This window comes from Stomoxys calcitrans, chromosome 3 (genome assembly GCF_963082655.1).
Source record: "Stomoxys calcitrans chromosome 3, idStoCalc2.1, whole genome shotgun sequence".
NCBI classification, from domain to species: domain Eukaryota; kingdom Metazoa; phylum Arthropoda; class Insecta; order Diptera; family Muscidae; genus Stomoxys; species Stomoxys calcitrans.
The window spans coordinates 171,324,054-171,344,589 of record NC_081554.1 but is presented as its reverse complement, the minus strand read 5'-3'; the positions used below and the strand labels follow the sequence as shown (position 1 = coordinate 171,344,589).

Here is a 20,536-nt window from a genome sequence, read left to right as displayed (position 1 = left end):
AAGGGTTGGTTTGGTACATTTTCCTAAGCAAAGGGTTGTTTTGGTACACTTTCCTAAGGGATAGGGTAGTTCTGGTACCCTCTTCTAAGGGACAGGGTAGATTTAATACCCTTTACTAAGGGAAAGGGTAGATTTGAAAACCTATCCTTAGGGAAAGGTAGTTTTAATACCCTTGACTTAGGAAAAGTGTAGTTTTAATACCCTTTTCTAAAGAAAAGGGTAGTTTTAACACCCTTTCCTAAGGAAAAGGGTAGTTTTAACACCCTTTCCTAAGGAAGGTGTAGTTTTAATTCGCCTTCGTACACTTTCCCAAGGTAAAGGGTAGTTTTTGGATCTTTCCCAAGGGAAAGGGTAGTCTTTGTGTCCTTTCCCAAGGGAAAGGGTAGTTTTATTACCAATTCTTAAGGAGATGGATAGTTTTAATACACTTTCCTAAGGGAATGGGTAGATTTAATATACTTTCCTAAAGGAAGGAGTTGTTTTAATAGCCTTTCCTAAGGGAAAGGGTAGTTTAAATACCTTTCCTAAGGGAAAGGGTAGTTTTAATACCCTTTCCTTAGGGAAAGGTAGTTTTAATACCCTTATCTTAGGAAAAGGGTAGTATTAACACCCTTTCCTAAGGAAAAGTGTAGTTTTAATACGCCTTCTTAAGGGAAAGGGTAATTTGAATACCGATTCCTAAGGAATAGGTAGTTTTAACACCCTTTCCTATGGGAAAAGGTAGTTTTAATACCCTTTTCTAAGGGAAAAGGTAGTTTTAATACGCTTTCTTACGGGAAGTTTTGATACCCTTTCCTAAAGGAGAAGGTAATTTTATACCCTTTCCTGAAGAGAGGATAGTTTGTCCCTTTCCTAAGGAAAAGGGTAACTTTAATACACTTTCCTAAGGAAAAGGATAGTTTTAATACCCTCTTCTAAGGGAGAGGGTAGTTTTAATACCCTATCGAAATGGTACTTTTAATACTCTTTACTGGGGAGGGGGGTAGTTTTAATACTCTTTCTAAGGGAAAGCGTAGTTTTAATACCCTTTCCTAAGGGAAAGAGTAGTTTTAATACCGTTTCCTAGGGGGAAGGGTAGTTTTAATACCCTTTCCTAGGGGGAAGGGTAGTTTTAATACCCTTTCCTAAGGGAAAGGGTAGTTTTAATACCATTACCTAAATAAAAGGGTAGTTTTAATACCATTTCCTAAGGGAAAGGCTAGTTTTCATACCATGTCCTAAGGGAAAGGGTAATTTTAATACCCTTTTCTACGGGAAGACTTCATACCCTTTCCCAAGTGAAGGGGTAGTATCAACACCCTGTCTTAAGGAAAAGGATAGTTTTAATGCCCTTTCCTAAAGGAGAGGGTAGTTCTTATACCCTTTGCTAAGGGAAAGGGTAGTTTTAATACCCTTTCCTTAAGAAGAGGGTAGTTTTAACACCCTTTCCTAAGAAAAATGATAGTTTTAATGCCCTTTCCTAAGGGAAAGGGTAATTTTAATACACTTTCCTAAGAGGAAGGTTAGTTTTAAAACCATTTTCCAAGCGAAAGGGTAGTTTTATTGCCCTTCCTAAGGGAAATGGTAGTTTTAGTACCCTTTCTAAGGAAAAGGGCAGTTTAAGCACCCTTTTCTTTATCAAAGACTAATTTTATTACCTTTTCCGAAGGGAAATTGTAGTTTTAGCACCATTTCCTAAGTAAAAGGGTTGTTCTAGTACCCTTTCCTAAGTTAAAGGGTAGTTTTAATACCACTTCCTAAGAGAAAGGGTAGTTTTGGTACCCTTTTCTAAGAGAAAGGGTAGTTTTAGTACCCTCTCCTTAGGAAAGGGTAGTTTTAAAACCCTTTCCTAAGGGAAAGAGCAGTTATAATATCCTTTCCTAAGGGAGAGGGTAGTTCTAATATAGTTTCCTGAGGGAAACTTTAGTTTTCGTACTCTACTTTAGGTAATTTCAGTACCCCATCTTAGCTAATTTCAGTAACCTTCCTTAGGTAATTTCATTGCAAAGGGTAGTCGTAGTACACTTTCCTAAGGGAAATGTTAGTTTTTGTGCTCTTCCTTTGGTAAAGGATAAGGGTAATTTTAGTACCCTTCCTTTGGTAAAGGATAAGGGTAACTATAGTACCCTTACCATAGGTAATTGGTAAGGGTAATTTTTGTACCCTTTCCCTACAAAAGTATATAAATTCTTGAACATCATGGCACATTAAGTCGTTTAAGCCATGTCTGTACATTCATCTCTCCGTCCGCCTGTCTACCACACGGATACTTGCGCATGTTCTTAACAATGAATAGGGCAGCAATGACATTTTTAAAACTTTAATATCTCCCTATATCACAAACCTTTAGCATAGAGACTTGGCAACGTATACGGAGAATTAATCTTTCTAACCTTGAGCTTGCCGTCAATAATAGGTATATCATCTTTCGATACGATATCTTCAAAGAACGCATCTTTCTAGCACATCTGATCAAATGTTTAGAATGCGTTATTGCCTAATGCGGAGCATTTCAACCTGCATCCTCTATCAGATCAGAGGACAAACAAACATCCAAACCAAATAGGTAGCTTAAGACTCCTGCAAATGCAAATTTGCCGCTGAACATTTCATTAACGAACTGGGCAAACTTCTCTCAAGTTAATGAGAGCTGTCCGATTCAAAATTTAACTTAATGATAAGGGACCTCCTTTTTATAGCCGAGTCCGAACGGCGTGCCGCAGAAGGAGACCTCTTTGTAGAGAAGTTTAACATGACATAGTACCTCACAAATGTTGCCAGCATTAGGAGGGGATTGAAAATTTTTCTGATGTTCCTGCCAGGATTCGAACCCAGGCGTTCAGCGTCACAGGCGGACATGCTAACCCCCTGCTCTACGGTGGCCTTCTTAGCTTAAGACTCCTTACTGACTTATAACACCGTTGCCACCTTGGCACAGAACAGAGTACATTCACTTACCCCCTAATAACCCATTTCTCAACATGCTACGCACTATCATATCACCTAAGGTCCACTAGAATACTGGAAGGTCTAACTGATTTACCAAAAATATCGAGGTTAAAAGTCTGCTGGGATCTCTAAATCCAAGCCAATCTGGGGGTTGGAAATTCCAAGTTATGATGTCAGTAGATTAAGTCAGTAGAGCAAAACCCAAAAAGAGTTTAGAGATCTCAGGTCAAACTTTTAAGGCCCTTTTTCTTTAACATTCATCGAAGATGTGTGGTTCTTATATTTTGCGATATATCAAAAATGGATGGACCGTTTTATGAGAATATTTGTTTGTAATTAAATAGTGACACTTTTATAGTAGACTTTTAAATTGGTCAAGAACCTAGGGGGAACGCCCCTTCTCGGAACGGGCATGTTTAGCTATTGGAACATTATGAGATTTGTATGAAAGATATTTTGATGTAGAAAATGAATCTGAATCAGATAAAAAAAAAGTTAGGTGCCAAATTAAATCAAGCGCCAATGGAACTATTGAACGAGTCATTGAACTAAACGTACTAATCTAACAAAAATTCGATTATCCACACTTATCTCTTTAAACAGAATCGTAGATAGGATTTCATATTCAGTGGGGGCCCGATCTTACAATAGTTCGAATTTGAAAAGAAAAATTATTGAAATTTTGCTTCCTGTCTTTATCGATGTCTTTTACCTTCATACGATTACATCCGTTTACTCACCTCTTTATCCGTAAAATGCGACTTGTCCTTTTCTTGTTCCGGCGTTAAATGCAATACCGTGGTTGCCGTTGAATTTGCATGATTTTTCAAGACATATCTTTGGATATCCAAATTCTCCCAACATATCAATGTCTCAACAGAGCCCAATTCTAAAGCACGCAACGTATCTTCAACACCAAAACAATATTTGCCCGTATCCTGTAAAATAAAAAGAACTCATTATACAACGAACTTTTTTAGTTCCTTCAATACAAACCTGAGAAATTTCATCAAAGTAACGGCCAATTAATTTTTTCTCCTGTATAAATTTAACATTTTGCAGCGATTCAGCGGCCAATTCAATAGCCTGATTGAAACCATTCTCACCGCCATATGAGACATCCACAAGTTTGATTATTTTCGATTGTAATCTCTACGAGGAAAGAAAAGTAGAAAAGAAGATTTAATGGACAAGGCAGGACCATTTTTTCAAATGCAAAATTTAAAAGGGTTGAATGCGATTAACCAACTTTAACAAAACAATCACTTATCATATTGAATGAAGGTTAGGTTAGGTTGAAAAGAAAATCAATACCTTGATTTTGGTGTATCGCACTTGCTCCGAAACTAAAGGAGAGGAAAAAATTCCAGTCTAGGGAGCAGGACGAATTTCGTTCAAACAGTTCACACATCACTTGAAAGGTGCCTTGTTTTGGTGCACCACATTTACACCTGAACTATTTTGTCTTGAACACTCCTTCCAGATTTCTTTTCTAAAACTGAAGGACAGGACACTAAATCTAATCTAGGGATCAGAAACTAATTTCGTTCAAAAAGACCCAATATCAAATGAATAGGGTGCATATCGCCTATCCCAAAACTATGATTTATTCATTAATACTTCCAGATTTCTGTTCCGAAACTGAAAGGCGGGAAACCATCTTCAGTGTAGGGACCAGGAAACGATAACGTTCAAAAAGTGCGAATAGCAAATACTTTGGAGTTGGGAACTCTTGGACCAAACTGTAAAGTCAAATTCGTCCTCTTGAATGCCACATCCATGAATTTAGTGCAAAGAGAACTAAATTCTACACAGAAAAAAAACGGTTCAATTACCAAATGAATTGATCCAATTAATTGTTTAATTAAAAATGCTTCAATCACAGTGGTTGAAAACAGGTGATTGAAAAAAATTCAATTTAAACAAGTAAAAAGGCATTAAGTTTGGCCGTGCCGAACTTTGGATACCCACCTTCTCGGGTATATATGAAAACCCTCTTTCGTCAGAATCCGGTGAAAATTGGATAACTTATGCACCCAAATTCGGCACGGACATTGAGTGGTCTAATTAATATAAGTCACTGTTCAATTTTGTATTTCAATATTCAACAAAATCGGGTAATAAATAAAGTTTTTGTGGCTTCAGACCCTTAATCGGCACATGACAGATATATCTACATACAGTGCGATCTTAACCATATTTTGGTCCGATGGCGGGTGGCCTAAAACTACTTACTGTTTCATATTTCATATTTTTCTTGGCTCCAGACCCTTTATCAAGAGATCGGTCTGTATGGCAGCTATATCTAAATATAGTCCGATCCGAACCGTATTTGGGACAGATGTCGGAAGAATTAAGACTACCCACTGTTTAAAATTTCAGCGAAATCGGGTAATAAATAGAGCTTTTTGGACTTCAGACCCTTTATCGGCAGATCGGTCTATATGGCAGGTATATCTAAATATAGTCCGAACTGAACCACATTTGGGTCCTATGTTAGGAGGCGTAAAACTTCTCACTGTTTCAAATTTCAGCGAAATCGGTTAAAAAAATAAAGCTTTTAAGGGCTTCATACCCCTAATCGGCAGATCGGTCTATATGGCAGCTATATCTAAATATAGTGCGATCTGAACCATATTTGAATCAAATGTCGGGAGGCGTAAATCTACTCACCGTTTCAACTTTCAGCTAAATCGGATGAAAAATAAAGCATTTTTGGGTTTTAGACCCTTTAACGGAAAATCGGTCTATATATCAGCTATATCCAAATATGGTCCGATTTGGCCCGCTCAAGAACTTAAATACGTATTTGTGCAAAATTTCAGCTCAATATCTCAATTTTTGAAGGCTCCAGAGTGATTACAACAGACGGACGGACAGACACACGGACATAATTAAATCGTCTTAGAATTTTACGACGACCCGAAATATATACACTTTGTAGGGTCGGAAATTGGTATTTCGATGTGTTGTAAACGAAATGACTAAATGAATATACCCCTATCCTATGGTGGTGGGTATAAAAAGAGGGAGAGAAATGACCTTGTGGTACTCCTGCGGTCGATTTACAATATATTCGTCAGATGAGAACTCAACTACAACAACTCTTATAGTGCGATCTCTGAGAAAACTCGATATAAATCGACTGACACCAAAATCGAAAAGCTTTGAAAGGGGTACACCGTGCCAGACCCTATCAAATGACTTAGAGATATCCACAGCAACGACCTTACTCTCACCGAACTGGTGAATAGAGCAACTCCAACGTTCAGACAGGAATGCCATCAGGTTGCCCGTGGAGCGATTTCTCCGGAACCCATATTTTCGGTCGCTAAGAAGACCATTGAACTCTAAGTATCTCACAAGATGGTAATTGATCATGCTCTTCATAACCTTGGAAAGCACAGAGCATAACGTTATTGGTCAATAATTCGCAGGGTCGGTTGCCTCACCCTTCTTGGGGATAGGCTGCACGTTCGCAATATTCCAACGCGCCGGGAAAACACCCGGGCGGTAAGCAAGGTTGAAAAAATTGCGTATAGGATGAGCGAGCGTCGAAGAACACTTGCATAAAACAAGTGACGATATGCCATCCGGGCCCGGGAATGTATTTACGTCGAAATCAGCAAGAACCCCTTTGACTCCACGTGTTCGAAAATATATCTAAGGCATGGAACTAGACACGTCTTCAATAACGGGGAGTAGTTGATCGCTTACCGGAAGGGTAGAATTTCCCGCAAGCGTGTCAGCCAGAAGGTTTGCCTTATCCACCGGGTCAGTAAATATCTGGTCATCTTCAATGAGAGTCGGAATAGCCAATGAGTCACTCTTTTCACAAAAGACCAAAAACTTTTACTTACACTTGGAGAGGCAAGAACTTTGGCACAAAGACGTTGTTCGCGCAGAAACTTTTCGCTTCTAAGTACTCTGACACACGAAGTTCTTCTTCTTCTTATTTGAACGCCAATTTCTGAATGCCTCCTCTTTCAATCTGACGGCATTCCTGCACGCCTCTACAACATCTACAACCAGCTTTTGTCCTTCGATGTAACTGAAATTATTTTGGTTGGAATAAATAACTCCATTCCAATTAAGATTATATTCTCTATCGTTTCAGCTACCGCATCTACAATAGGTTACAATCAAAGCTTCCAATTGAAATTGCGGAAGAAATCATTGAGTTCAGTCCAACGAGCTTTTTTGTACATAAAAATTGTCCGCTTTGGGGCTGTAGATAAAGCGGCACGAAGGGTAGAATACGAAAAAGATGCTGAAATAATGCAATGATCGGAATTTCCCAGAGGTGCAAATACAAAGTAGAAGCGTGTTAAGTTCGGCCGGGGCGAATCTTATATACCCTCCACCATTGATGACATTTGTCGGGTTCTTTCCCGGTATCTCTTTTTAGACAAACAAAGGGTAAAAGAAAACAATAAGTAAAATAGAGAGATCGATTTATATGGGAGCTGTATCGGGCTATAGACCGATTCAGACCATAATAAACAAGTATGTTGGTCGTCATGAGAGAATCCGTCGTATAAAATTTCAGGCAAATCGAATAATAATTGCGACCTCTAGAGGCTCAAGAAGTCAAGATCCCAGATCGGTTTATATGGCAGCTATATCAGATTATGAACCGATTTGAACCTTATTTGACACAGTTGTTGAAAGTAAGAATAAAATACGTCATGCAAAATTTCAGCCAAATCGGATAGGAATTGCGACCTCTAGAAACTCGAGAAATCAAGTCCCCAGATCTGTTTATATGACAACTATATCAGGTTATTGTCCGATTTGAACCATACTTAGCACATTTTTTGGATATCATAACAAAACACGTCTTGCAAAATTTCATTCCAATCGGATAAGAATTGCGCACTCTAGAGGCTCAAGAAGTCAAGACCCCAGATCGGTTTATATGACAGTTATATCAGGTTATTGTCCGATTTGAACCATACTTGGCACATTTTTTGGATATCATAACAAAACACGTCGTGCAAAATTTCATCCCAATCGGATAAGAATTGCGCACTCTAGAGGCTCAAGAAGTCAAGACCCACGATCGGTTTATATGACAGCCATGTCAGGTTATGGACCGATTTGAATCATACTTTCCACAGTTGTTGGATATCATAACAAAACACGTCGTGCAAAATGTCATCCCAATCGGATAAGAATTGCGCACTCTAGATACCCAAAAAGTCAAGACCCAAGATCGGTTTATATGGCAGTTATATCAAAACATGGACCGATATGGCCCATTTACAATACCAACAGACCTACACTAATAAGAAGTATTTGTGCAAAATTTCAAGCGGCTACCTTTACTCCTTCGGAAGTTAGCGTGCTTTCGACAGACAGATGGACGGACAGACGGACGGACGGACATGGCTAGATCGACATAAAATGTCGCGACGATCAAGAATATATATACCTTATGGGGTCTCAGACGAATATTTCGAGTAGTTACAAACAGAATAACGAAATTAGTATACCCCCCCTCCTATGGTGGAGGGTATAAAAATGATTGAATCAATGAATTTTTTAATAGAGAACTGCCAAAATTTCAATCGCAAAAATAATTGAAAAAAAAATCCGGATTCAATTTAAAAACCATTAAGGAAAGGCAAAACCCCCTATAGGCAACACCTAGTACTTTTAATATATAGAACTTATCTCCATACCTAGTCAGACTTTAATTTGGATACCTATTGAAATATCGAAGAGAACCTTGGAAGATTTTCTTACAATAGTACAAAAAATTTGCTTTTCCACATCTTTAAAAGGCCATATCGATTTAAAGATTATATGGGAGTTATATCTAAACCTGTGTCAATTTTTATGAAATTTTGAACACATACTGGGGCGGCAAATAGAATATCTCACGCCCAATATTGTAGAGATTGTAGTTTTTAGTGCCTTAAAAGTTCATATATCTAAAACAGGAACGATTTTTATGAAATTTTACGCTCTGCCATAGGGTGAAATGACCAGTTTTTTTAAACCGATGAAATGACCGGTTCACAATTATTGTTCCCTAGGTATGACATGCTCATATAAAAATCACCGGTAATATGGATAGTCAGGGTACCAGTCACTGGTCACTGAAAACAGAGGAAATCACCAGTTTGGGACCGCTTTCAAGTCCTGCAGGATAGTTGATGTTTGATGATACTCACACAAAAACAATTTGGTTTTTGCAACAGTATTAGTGAGCCCATCACAATTATAAATAAAATGCCGATTGCGAAATTGGCCATGAACATTCCATTAAGGAACAGGAGCAAACTTCTCACATATCAATGTGTGCTGTCCTATTCAAGTTTAAGCTCAATGATAAGAGACCTCCTTTTTAAAGCCGAATCCGAACGGCGTGCCACATTACTTTGAGGAGAAATTTTTACATGGCATAGAAGCTCACACATGCCGCCAGCATAAGGAAGTCATAAACTAGCGCTGACATTTTTTTATAATTATCTTGCTAGGATTCGGATGATTTTTCTGGGGAGCCAACCAACCTACAGGCATTATCCAAAGACATGACATGAGTGTAAGATTTGTGGCCTACTCTAACTCGTTGTGGAGCTAAAGAGTTTGACTATGATGCTTTAAAGTGCGCAACCATCCTAGACACTTGGACTAAATTGTATAATCATTTCCCGTATGCCTTTGTACCTATGTACTGTTAGTTGGAATTTTGTGTAGTGAGGCGTTTGCCTAGTTTTTTGATCCCAAGTTTTGATATATAAGATTTATGGTTAGGCCCCTTTTTAACTTCTAGCGGCTTATTATCTAACAATATCACCTTTATCCATAACTTACCGGATCGAACATATCCGATTGACTCAGTTCAGTTTTAAAATCGGCACTACCGGCTAATATAAGACCAGCAATATTTGGCTTATCGTTGGTTATGAACAACTGCGTGGCTACCTCAGCGACTTTTCGCACATAATTATGACGTTTCTCCATGCGCAGACGAGCAAAACGCAATGCTGATTGACCACCACGCCCGTGCTTCTTCGGCAAGTCAACGGTGAATTTGTGTAGAACTTCTCGTGTATTGCCCTGCAATGTGCCAAACAAAGCCCCATTACCATCCATAACAATAAAGCCAAATTTATTGTCATCAGCCAGAAGAGCTGTCAAAGCTTCAGTATGGAACTTATTGTCGCACAGATACAATGAAGTGTTAATGGGCTTGAAAGGCTCAAAATCGATGTTGACCTTCTTCTCTTTGCCTTCCTCGGTGACAATTGTACCACAATAAATGACCAAACCATTAGGAGGCACTACAGATATGTATAGATGTGAATAAGGGTTACCAAATCTTGGAGGTTATGTCAGAGTACCACTTACCTTTGGTATACAATTTTAATCTATGCTGTACCGAGGTAATAGCACCTAAAACTGAAAGACGATTTACGCGAGACTTAATGTTTGACGCGGTTCCAAATTCATCAGCCAACATTTTGCTGACTCGCGAAATTTGATCCTTGGGCGGTATTATTAAGGATATCATGCTGGTCCCATTGCTGAAAGGAGATAGAAAGCAAAGATAATTATATTAAAATACGAAGCTTAATAAGAAAAAATAGCATCGTCAAATCCGAAAAGGAAACGCAAAGAAGAAATTAAAAGTTGGAAGCCCTTTGTTGAAAATTGCCATTCAGTACAGATTATTATAAACCATAGATGGACAGCATACATATCTGCACATAAATTCCTATGCCCGCGGGCAAAGGAAAAACTATAGAATCACACGGATAGTAAAAACAACTTCGTGTGGGTTCGTTCGGTTTTTCAAACCGTTGAAGTGGTGGGTTTTTTAAACCGGAGAAATTTCCTATTTTTCGAACCGGTGAAATTGCCGATTTTTCAAACCGGTGAAATGACCAGTTTTTTAAACCGAAGAAAAGACCGGTTCAAAATTATTGTTCCCTAGGTATGACATGCCCACATAAAAACCACCGGTAATATGGATAGTCAGGGGACCAGTCACTGAAAACAGAGGAAATCACCAGTTTGGGACCGCTTCAAAGTCCTGCAGGATAGTTGATGTTCGATGATACCCACACAAAAACAGTTTGGATTTTGCAGCAGCTTTAGTGAGCTCATCACTGTTATAAACAAAATGCGGATTGCAAATTTGCCCATGAACATTCCACTAAGAAAGTTTAAGCTCAATGATAAGGGACTCAATGATGGGGGACTTCATTTTTAAAGTCGAGTCCGAACGGCATGCCGCACCTTTTTGAGGAAAAGTTTTTACATGACACAGAAGCTCACATAAGGAGGGCATACACCATCGCTGAAAATGATTTCTAATGATCTCGCTAGGATTCGAACGCAAGTCACTACGGTCCCCTCCAAAATTCCAATTACTAGTGACCAAACCAGAGCCGCTAGTATGTCCGTAGAAAAAAACAAGATAAAGTAATGCTCAAAGTAAGTCAGTATATATTGGGTTGCCCAAAAAGTAATTGCGGATTTTTCATATAGACGGCGTTAACAAATTTTTTCACAGCTTGTGACTCTGTAGTTGCATTATTTCATCTGTCAGTTATCAGCTGTTACTATTAGCTTGCTTTAGAAAAAAGTGTAAAAAAAGTATATTTAATTAAAGTTCATTCTAAGTTTTATTAAAAATGCATTTACATTCTTTTAAAAAATCCGCAATTACTTTTTGGGCAACCCAATAGAATTCTGTAATAACTTTGCATAAATGCCGACGTCTTGTAAGCATGAGACGTTATACTAATAACTTAAAATGCCTGTATCCCCCTAATGGTCCCTCTATTTTTGAAGGTATTCTTGCAACTAAATTCGGCGGCCGCTTTAACACAATTTTTGTCCGATTTGACTGAAATTTTGCATGAGCTGTTTTGTTATGATTTCCAACAGCTGTGCTTAGTCTGGTTCAAATCGGTCAATAACCTGATATAGCTGTCAATCAAACGCTATGGGAAAAAGCAAAGGAGCTTACATTGACGAAATTGATTTCGTTTACCAGACTTTACTCGTACCGAAATAAAATATACTAAAGTATCACAATGACCTTAAATAGCCTAGAACCGTCAAATTGCAGAACGCCACTATAACCTTAATAGGGCTAATAAGCCTGATGCATTCAAATGCCTGTATCCCCTTAATGGTGTCTTAAATTACGAAGATATGCATGTAACTAATTCCGGCGACTGCTGTAACACTTATTCCTTGAAGCTATGGAATAAAGCAGGACTGGAAGTAGGACCAGATATACCTTCTCACAATCCGCATTTCCCCATAGGATATTCGTCGTATTACATGCGCGTTCGTGGCCCACTCCTTTATCTCGGACTGCGTCGACTCGAAAGGCTTCGGGTTAACTAAGTTTATTGACGGCAGTATTCAGGACTTCACTGCCAAATCGTCTACCCTTTCATTTCCTCTTACTCCGCTACGTCCCGGCACTCAAACGATGCAGAGCATGCCATCCTCAGAGAAGGCGTTGAACTCCTTCATACACTCCAAGACTGTTCATGTCCTTACCATCCTGGTTGTTATTGCCCTGATGGCCAGTTTACTGTCCTCTAAGTTATTCACAATCCATGTTCTCTCGTTTACCCTGCACCACCTCACGCATTCCGTGATGTGCCGGATCTCCACCTGAGGGACGCTTTTATTGTTAGGCAATCGAAAACAGATCTCGGTCCCTGGCTTCTCGATGTAGACCCACTCTGTCCTCCAGCTTTGATTAATCTGTATAGCACGATTTCCCAGAGTTCCGACCTCAAGTGTCGTCGCAGCTATACGATCAAAAACCTCTTCCATTCCTTCCAGCTTTCCTATCGGCACCTAGATTATACCGCGATGGTATGACCTGCTTTTATCCTCCATCCATTCTCCCATCATCTTAAGTCTCATAGCCGCAGTGGATGCCTCATACTTAAACTGTATGTCTATGGGTCGGATATCTGGAATAGTCTCCAGTGCCCTAGTGGGGCACTACGGGGCACCACCAGATGTTAGCATGTCCGCAGATGTTAGCATGTCCGCCTATGACGTTGAACGCCGGGGTTCGAATCCTGGCGAGACCATCAGAAAAAATTTCCAGCGGTGGTATTCCCCTCCTAATGCTGGCAACATTTGTGAGGTACTATACTGCGGCACGCCGTTCGGACTCGGCTATAGAAAGGAGGCCCCTTATCATTTAGCTTAAAAACTTGAATCGGACTGCACTCATTGATATGTGAGAAGTTTGCCCCTGTTCCTTAGTCGAATGTTCATGGGCAAAATTTGCATTTTGCATTCGCATTTTTGTATTCACTGTCAAATCGTCTGCTCTTTCATTCCCCCTTACTCCGTTATGGCCCGGCACCCAAACGATGCGGATTGTGCCATCCTCAGAGAAGGCGTTAATCTCCTTCTTACACTGTAAGACTTTTCGTGATCTTACCATCCTGGTTTTAATTGCTCTGATGGCCAGTTTACTGTCCGTTAAGATGTTCACACTCCATGTCCTCGCGTTGTAAACCACCTGCACCACCTCACGCATTTCGTGATCGGCCGGATCTCCACCTGCAGGACCCCATAATGGTCAAGCACTCGAAAAGAGATCTCAGTCCATGGCTTCTCGATTTAGATCCCCAGGCCCACTCTGTCCCTTAGCTTTGATCCATCTGTATAACACGATTTCCCAGATGGTAATACCAGAGTTTCGTCCATCCAAGTACTGCCTCGCACTCGGCCTCAAGCGTCGTCTCAGCTATCCGATCGGAATCCTCTGCCATTCCTTCCAGCTTTCCTTTCATCACCTCGATTATACCGCTATGGTATGACCTGCTTCTATCCTCTATCCATTCTCCCATCATCTTAAGTCTCATAGCCGCAGTGGATGCCTCATACTTAAATTGTATGTCTATGGGTCGGATATCTAGAAAAGTCTCCAGTGCCCTAGTGGGCATGGTCCTCATCGCTCCGCCTATGCCAAGACAACATGTTCTTTGAATCTGCTATATTATCCTTAAGATGCACTTTTTTGGCTTCCACCAAACTACTGAGGCGTAAGTAAGTATTGGTCTAATCACGCTTCTATGGAGCCAGTGGACTATCCTCGGATGCAGGCCCCATTTCGAGCCTAGGGCCCGTCAACATATTGTCCAACATCTGTGAGCCTTCTCGGTACGCTCCTGAATGTGACACTTCCAATTCAATTTCCTGTTCAAGATCGCACCTAAGCCTTTGACCTTGTCAAATATCGAAACCGTTCTATAGAGGAAACGGGTTGCGTCAAATTGATTTACCTTCGTCTTCCTCGTGAACAGGCAGAATTCAGTCTTTTCTGGGTTAACATTGATAGCCCAGTCGCATGCTATCTGCAAGACCCTTTCGGCTTTTCTGTAAGCTGGTTCGGATCCTTAACCCTTCGAAGTACTATACATCGTCTGCATAGCAGACGGCTTCAAATTCCTCCTCAGTCAGCATCCGTAATAGGTCATTTATGGTGGTCACCCATAGGAATGGCAATAAAATGCCCCCCTATTGCGTGCCTTATGCCAATTTTTCCACATTTTGTCAAATCCCCGATGTCAAATCAAGGGAGCTTTGCACATCTTGACATCGAAGGATTCTTCTATTTTATGCACAATCTCATGCAGAGGCGTGCTGTTCTACTTTAGCAGTTCTCTGGATGTCCTATCCATAATACGATAGAAAGGACGTAAGGCCTATAGGTAGGCCTTTGATGTCGCATAACTTGCCTTGCCGGGCTTGGGTATAAATACCACCCTTGCCCACTTCCAAGCTTGCGGAGTGAAAGTCCTAGACACGCTGTGAAAATATTGGCCTGGTGGAGCGCCAAATAGTTGACCCCCTCTGTAGTAATGCCGGAAATATTCCATCAGGACCGGGTGGCTTAAATGATTTGAAACTCCTCAAGGATTCCTTTAACATAAAATCTGTAATGATAAGCCTTCGATCAACAGCATTATTCCAAGATTCCAGTGTCTCCGTAAGTCCCGTGGTTTTCGTCAAAACCCTCAACATTGTCCTCCATTGTCTCTGCCCTCACTCCCATGTCGCCTACTAACGTTTCAGTTTGGACATGGGTTTTTGAGAGAAACTTTACGCAAGATAGTCCGGTCTCAACCATATTTGGGTGAGATGTCGGGAGGCCTAAAACTACTCATTGTTTAAAATTTCAGCAAAATCGGATGAAAAATGAATGTTTTTATGGGCGTTAGACCCTTTATCGGAAAATCGGTCTATATAGCAGCTATATCCAAATATGGTCCGATTTGGCCCGTTCAAGAACTTAACCAGCGTGCATAAAAAAGACGTATCTGTGCCAAATTTCAGCTCAATATCTCATTTTTTGAAGGCTCTAGAGTGATTCCAACAGACGGACGGACAGCTTTTATGGGCTTCAGACCCCTTATCGGCAGATCGGTCTATATGACAACCATATCTAAATATAGTCCGATGTGAACCATATTTGGGTCTGATGTTAGATGGCCTATAGCTACTCATTGCTTAAAATTTCGGTAAAATCGGTTAAGTATGGGCTTCAGACCCTTTATGGGGAGATCGGTCTATATATCAGCTATATCCAAATATGGTCCGATTTGGCCCGTTCAAGAACTTAACCAGCGTGCATCAAAAAGACGTATCTGTGCCAAATTTCAGCTCAATATCTCATTTTTTGAAGGCTCTAGAGTGATTCCAACAGACGGACGTGCTAAATGCTTCCCGACAACTGACCCAAATATGGTTCAGATCGGACTAGATTTAGATATAGCTACCATATAGACCGATCTCCCGATATCGGTCTGAAAACCATAAAAGCTTTATTTATTACCCGATTTCGCTGAAATTTGCAACAGTGGGTTAATGTATTCTTCCCGGCATCTGACCTAAATATGGATTAGATCGGTCCATATTTAGATATTGTTGCATATAGACCGATCTCCCGATAAAGGGTCTGAAGCCCATAAAAGCTATTTTTATTACTCGATTTCGCTGAAATTTGCAACAGTGGGTTATTTTATGCCACCGGACATATGTCGTAAATATGGTTCAGATCGGACTATATTTAGATATAGCTGCCATAAAGACCGATCTCCCGAAATAGGGTCTAATGCCATTAAAAGCTTCATTTATTACCCGATTTCACTGAAATTTAAAACTGTGGGTTATTTTAGGCCTCCCAATACTTGACGTAAATATGGTTTAGATCGGACTTTATTTAGTTACAGCTGTCATATAGACCCATATAGCCGATAAAGGGTCTGAAGGCCATAAAAGCTTTATTTTTTATCCGATTTCCCTGAAATTTGAAAAAGTGCGCCGTTTTAGGCCTCCCAACATCCGACCCTAATATGGTATAGATCGGACTATATTTAGATACAGCTGCCATATAGACCGTTCTGCCGATAAAGAGTGTGAAGCCCATAAAAGCTTTATTTTTTAACCGATTTCGCTAAAATTTTAAATAGTTAGTTATTTTTAGCCTCCTGATACCCGACCTAACTATAGTTCAGATCGGACTAAATTTAGATATAGCTACCATATACACCGATCTCCCGATAAAGCGTCTGAAGCTCATAAAAGCTGTTTTTTATTACCCGATTTTGCTGAAATTTGCAACAGTGGGTTATTTTAAGCCTCCGGACATATGTCGTAAATATGGTTCAGATCGGACTATATTTAGATATAGCTGTCATAAAGACCGATCTCCCGATAAAGGGTCTGAAGCCCATAAAAGCTTTATTCTTTATCCGATTTCACTCAAACTTGATACCGTGAGTAGTTTCAGGCCTCGCAACATCGGACCTAAATATTGTTCATATCGGACTATATTTGGGTATAGCTGCCATACAGACCGATCTCCCGATAAAGGGTCTGGAACCCATAAAAGCTTTATTTTTTAACCGATTTCGCTGAAATTTGACACAGTGAGTAGTTTCAGGCCTCGCAACTTTCGACCAAAATATAGTTGAGATCGGACTATATTTGGATATAGCTGCCATATAGACCGATCTCCCGATAAAGGGTCTGGAACCCATTAGAGATTTATTTTTTATCCGATTTCGCTGAAATTTGAAACAGTAAGTAGTTTTAGGCTTTCCGACATTTGACCCAAATATGGTGAAGATCGGACGGTGTTTAGATATAGCTGCCATATAGACGGATCTACCGTTCAAGGTTCTAGAATCAGTAGTAGTGGTGTTATAAAAAAATAGGATAACTATTATACCCTTGTTAAATTAGGCCAGATCGGTCCAGATTTGGTTTAAGGTGCCATATAGAACGATGTGGTCTTGGCCCTATAAAAAGCGCATTTATTATCCGATTATAATGTTAGGCTTTTCGACATTCGTGTCTTATATGGTTCAGATCGGTTCATATTTGGATATAACTGCCAAAAAGACCAATATTTTGTTCTACAAAATTGAATAGCGACTTACATTTATTAGACCTCTCAATGTCCTTGCAAAATTTGGGTGCTAAAGTTATCCAATTTTCACCGGATTGTGACGAAAGAGGGTTTACATATATACCAGAGGTGGTGGCCATCCAAAGTTGGGCCCGGCCGAACTTAATGCCCCTTTACTTTTTTAGCTTCTGCTATGCTATTTCAATGTTTCCCTTAAAAAGCTTTACTTCCATCACTTAAACAAATGTAAGTTCACCCCTTATTAGTAATGCAACTTCATCCAACATGGCATGGCCATGGGTTAAAAATAATTATGAATTTTTTTCCCCACCAATGACGTTGACATGAATTCCCATACACAGGCTTTAACAGAACAGCCCAATTTGGTTTAGAAAAAGTCACGTTTAGAACTTTTTTTCGCGGTTGCGGTCTGTCAAAGTTGTTGGTTTCTCCTCATCCATTCATCATTAGACAGAAGCCAATGTAAATGACATGAAGAAAATTGTACACATGGGCCATTTGTATACTGAAACTATGGGTTACAATGAAATCACCATATTGCAAAAGAGGCGCATACATATGTGTGTCTCTAAAACTCTATACCCCCTACAGCCTACCACCCTGCACTGAAAGTGAGGGATATGCACAACAGGGCCAAACACACATATGGAAAGGGGATTTTTTTATGTGAATAAAAACTAAACTTAACAAAAATTTGGCACATTTAGAGGGGGAGGAGTTAACCCTTACCCTAACCATTAATGCATTTGTAGCCCAAACTTACCCTCTAGCCATTTCCAGACTTTTAATTAGTTTCTTAATCTTCCATATCTCCACATTACGGTCAGCTGATGTTTCTTCTCCCGACATTTTTTATTTGGCTCTATGGATGATGGCGGTGCTTGAGCTGGATCTTAGGAGCAGACGGTCCTTTTCCTCTTAGGTGTGTGTGCTTTTTTTCTTCTTTTTTGTTGGCAGCAATACAAAGGAAAATTGATTGCTGATTAATTTTCTATGTAAGCTGCTGCTGCTGCCTCTGCTACTTTGCTCTGCTCCCAACAAAGGCTTCCCTAGGAGTATTAACTTTAGGAGCCTTTCAATTCGTATGGCCTTTTAATTCACATATATTTTATAAGTCCAGTTTTAATTTATAACAATTAATTGATATCCACACGTGTGGATTTTTTTAAATCTATCGAACGTTCTTCTTTCTTTCTCTAAATTTTGCAAACACGAAAACACCAAATTCTATTATGGAGAGAAAAATACTTGTGACGTGTGTCCACTGCGCAGGTCTATCTTAAGGTTTTTTCTTGGCTTTTTGCGGGTGATAAGGGGGTATACCTAATTGTCCAAAACAGAGTTGGAAATGTGTAATCATAACAACCCACCCTCTATAGGGGTGGGTTTTTGTTTGTGACATTTTGCCATGTGGCATGAAAAAAAACCAACGAATAAAAACAGTAAATTTTCAATATATCCTTGTGTTGATTAGACCTATTGTATGATAAATTGTAAGAGAAAATTGTGTTAGTTTATTAAAACCTATAATTATTTAAAAATAAAATCATGAATAGAAACTTAAATTGAAAGTATTAAAAAAATAATTTTAAATTGCTAACCGTCAAATTAACACTTATGGAATATAATAGCATACTTTAAGGAGGCAAATGAAATTAATTATATTAATCAGCGAAAAATTTATTGACAAACAAAATCAACTTTTTTCAAGCAAAAACAAAAGCATACTTTTAGGAAGCAAAGAAAAAACTTTATCTTATGGAACCTTTATATTTAGAGAAAAATATAAACGTATATTAATTTTCTTGTTTAGATATGGGCTATATATTAGTTTTCTACAAAAAAACACAAAAAAAACAAATTTTTTTATGGATTTCCATAAAAAAATTTTTATATAATTGAAAAAGAAAAAACAAAAATATTAATAGTAAAGTTAAATTTAGATTTATTCAATTTTTTTTTATAACGAATATCTATTAAAAAACACTATTATGAGGCAAGACCAAATTGACTTCAAATGTTGTCACATAGATATACAGGGAACATACCAACGCTTCGTTCAACCTTTATACCCCCATCCCATAGTGGTGGGTATAAAAAGATTGAATCAATTAATTTTCTAACTGAAAACGTATTTTGCGATTTTTATACCCTCCACCATAGGATGCAAATTGCAAATTTTGCCCATGAACATTCCACTAAGGAACAGGGGCAAACTTCTCACATATCAATGAGTGCAGACCGATTCAATTTTAAGATCAATGATAAGGGGCCTCCTTTTTATAGCCGAGTCCGAACGGCTTGCTGCAGTGCGACACCACATAAGAGAGAAGTTTTACATGGCATAGTACCTCACGAATGTTGCCAGCATAGGATGGGGGTATACTTATTTCGTCTAAGACCCCACAAAGTACATATATTCTTGATCGTCATGACATTTTAAGTTTAAGTTTCGACTTCCAAAAACTGTGCTAAGTATGGTTCAAATCGGTACATAACCTGATATAGCTGCCATATAGGCCGATCTGGGGTCTTGACTTCTTGAGCCTTTAGAGAGTGCAATTCTCATTCGATTTGGCACAAATTTTGTACAACGGCTTCTCCCATGACCTTCAATATACGTGCCCAATATGGTCTGAATCAATCTATAGCTTGATAAAGCCCTCATATAAACTGATTCCCCTATTTTGCTTCTTCAGCCCCTACAAGGCGCAATTCTTATCCGAATGGACTGAAATATTACACAATGGCTGCTACAATTATCAGCATTCAATTCATTTATGGTCCGAACTGGACTATAACTTGATATAGCCCCAATAGCATAACAGTCCTTATTCATTATTTCATGTCCGTCCGTCTGTCTGTCGAAATCAAGATAGCGGTCGAGCGCATAAAGCTAGCCGCTTGAAATTTTGCACACATCCTTATACAGATGTAGGTCGTTGGGTCACGCTACAGTCTTTAAAAATAGAGATATTGAGCTGAAACTTTGCACAGATTCTTTTCTTTGTTCATAAGCAGGTTAAGTTCGAAGATGGGCTATATCGGACTATATCTTGATATAGCCCCCATATAGACCGATCCGCCGATTTAGGGTCTTAGGCCCGTAAAAGCTACATTTGTTCAATCTTGCTCAATACGGCCCAGATCGAAGCAAATTTGGATATAGCT

At 39.3% G+C, this 20,536-nt stretch overlaps 1 protein-coding gene across 1 annotated transcript in view; it reads right to left on the bottom strand.

Moving 5' to 3' along the window:
* Positions 1 to 18,625, bottom strand: part of LOC106089927 (eukaryotic peptide chain release factor subunit 1) — a 20,503-nt gene extending 1,878 nt beyond the window's left edge. Inside the window, exons 1-5 of the mRNA XM_013255917.2 lie at positions 18,129 to 18,625; positions 10,288 to 10,463; positions 9,751 to 10,220; positions 3,925 to 4,080; positions 3,669 to 3,866 (exon numbers count right to left, since the gene is read on the bottom strand). Coding sequence (XP_013111371.1) covers positions 3,669 to 3,866; positions 3,925 to 4,080; positions 9,751 to 10,220; positions 10,288 to 10,463; positions 18,129 to 18,214 — 1,086 coding nt within the window. The 5' untranslated portion in view covers positions 18,215 to 18,625. The remainder of the gene's footprint in view (positions 1 to 3,668; positions 3,867 to 3,924; positions 4,081 to 9,750; positions 10,221 to 10,287; positions 10,464 to 18,128) is intronic.
* Between the last annotated feature and the right edge of the window lie 1,911 nt (positions 18,626 to 20,536).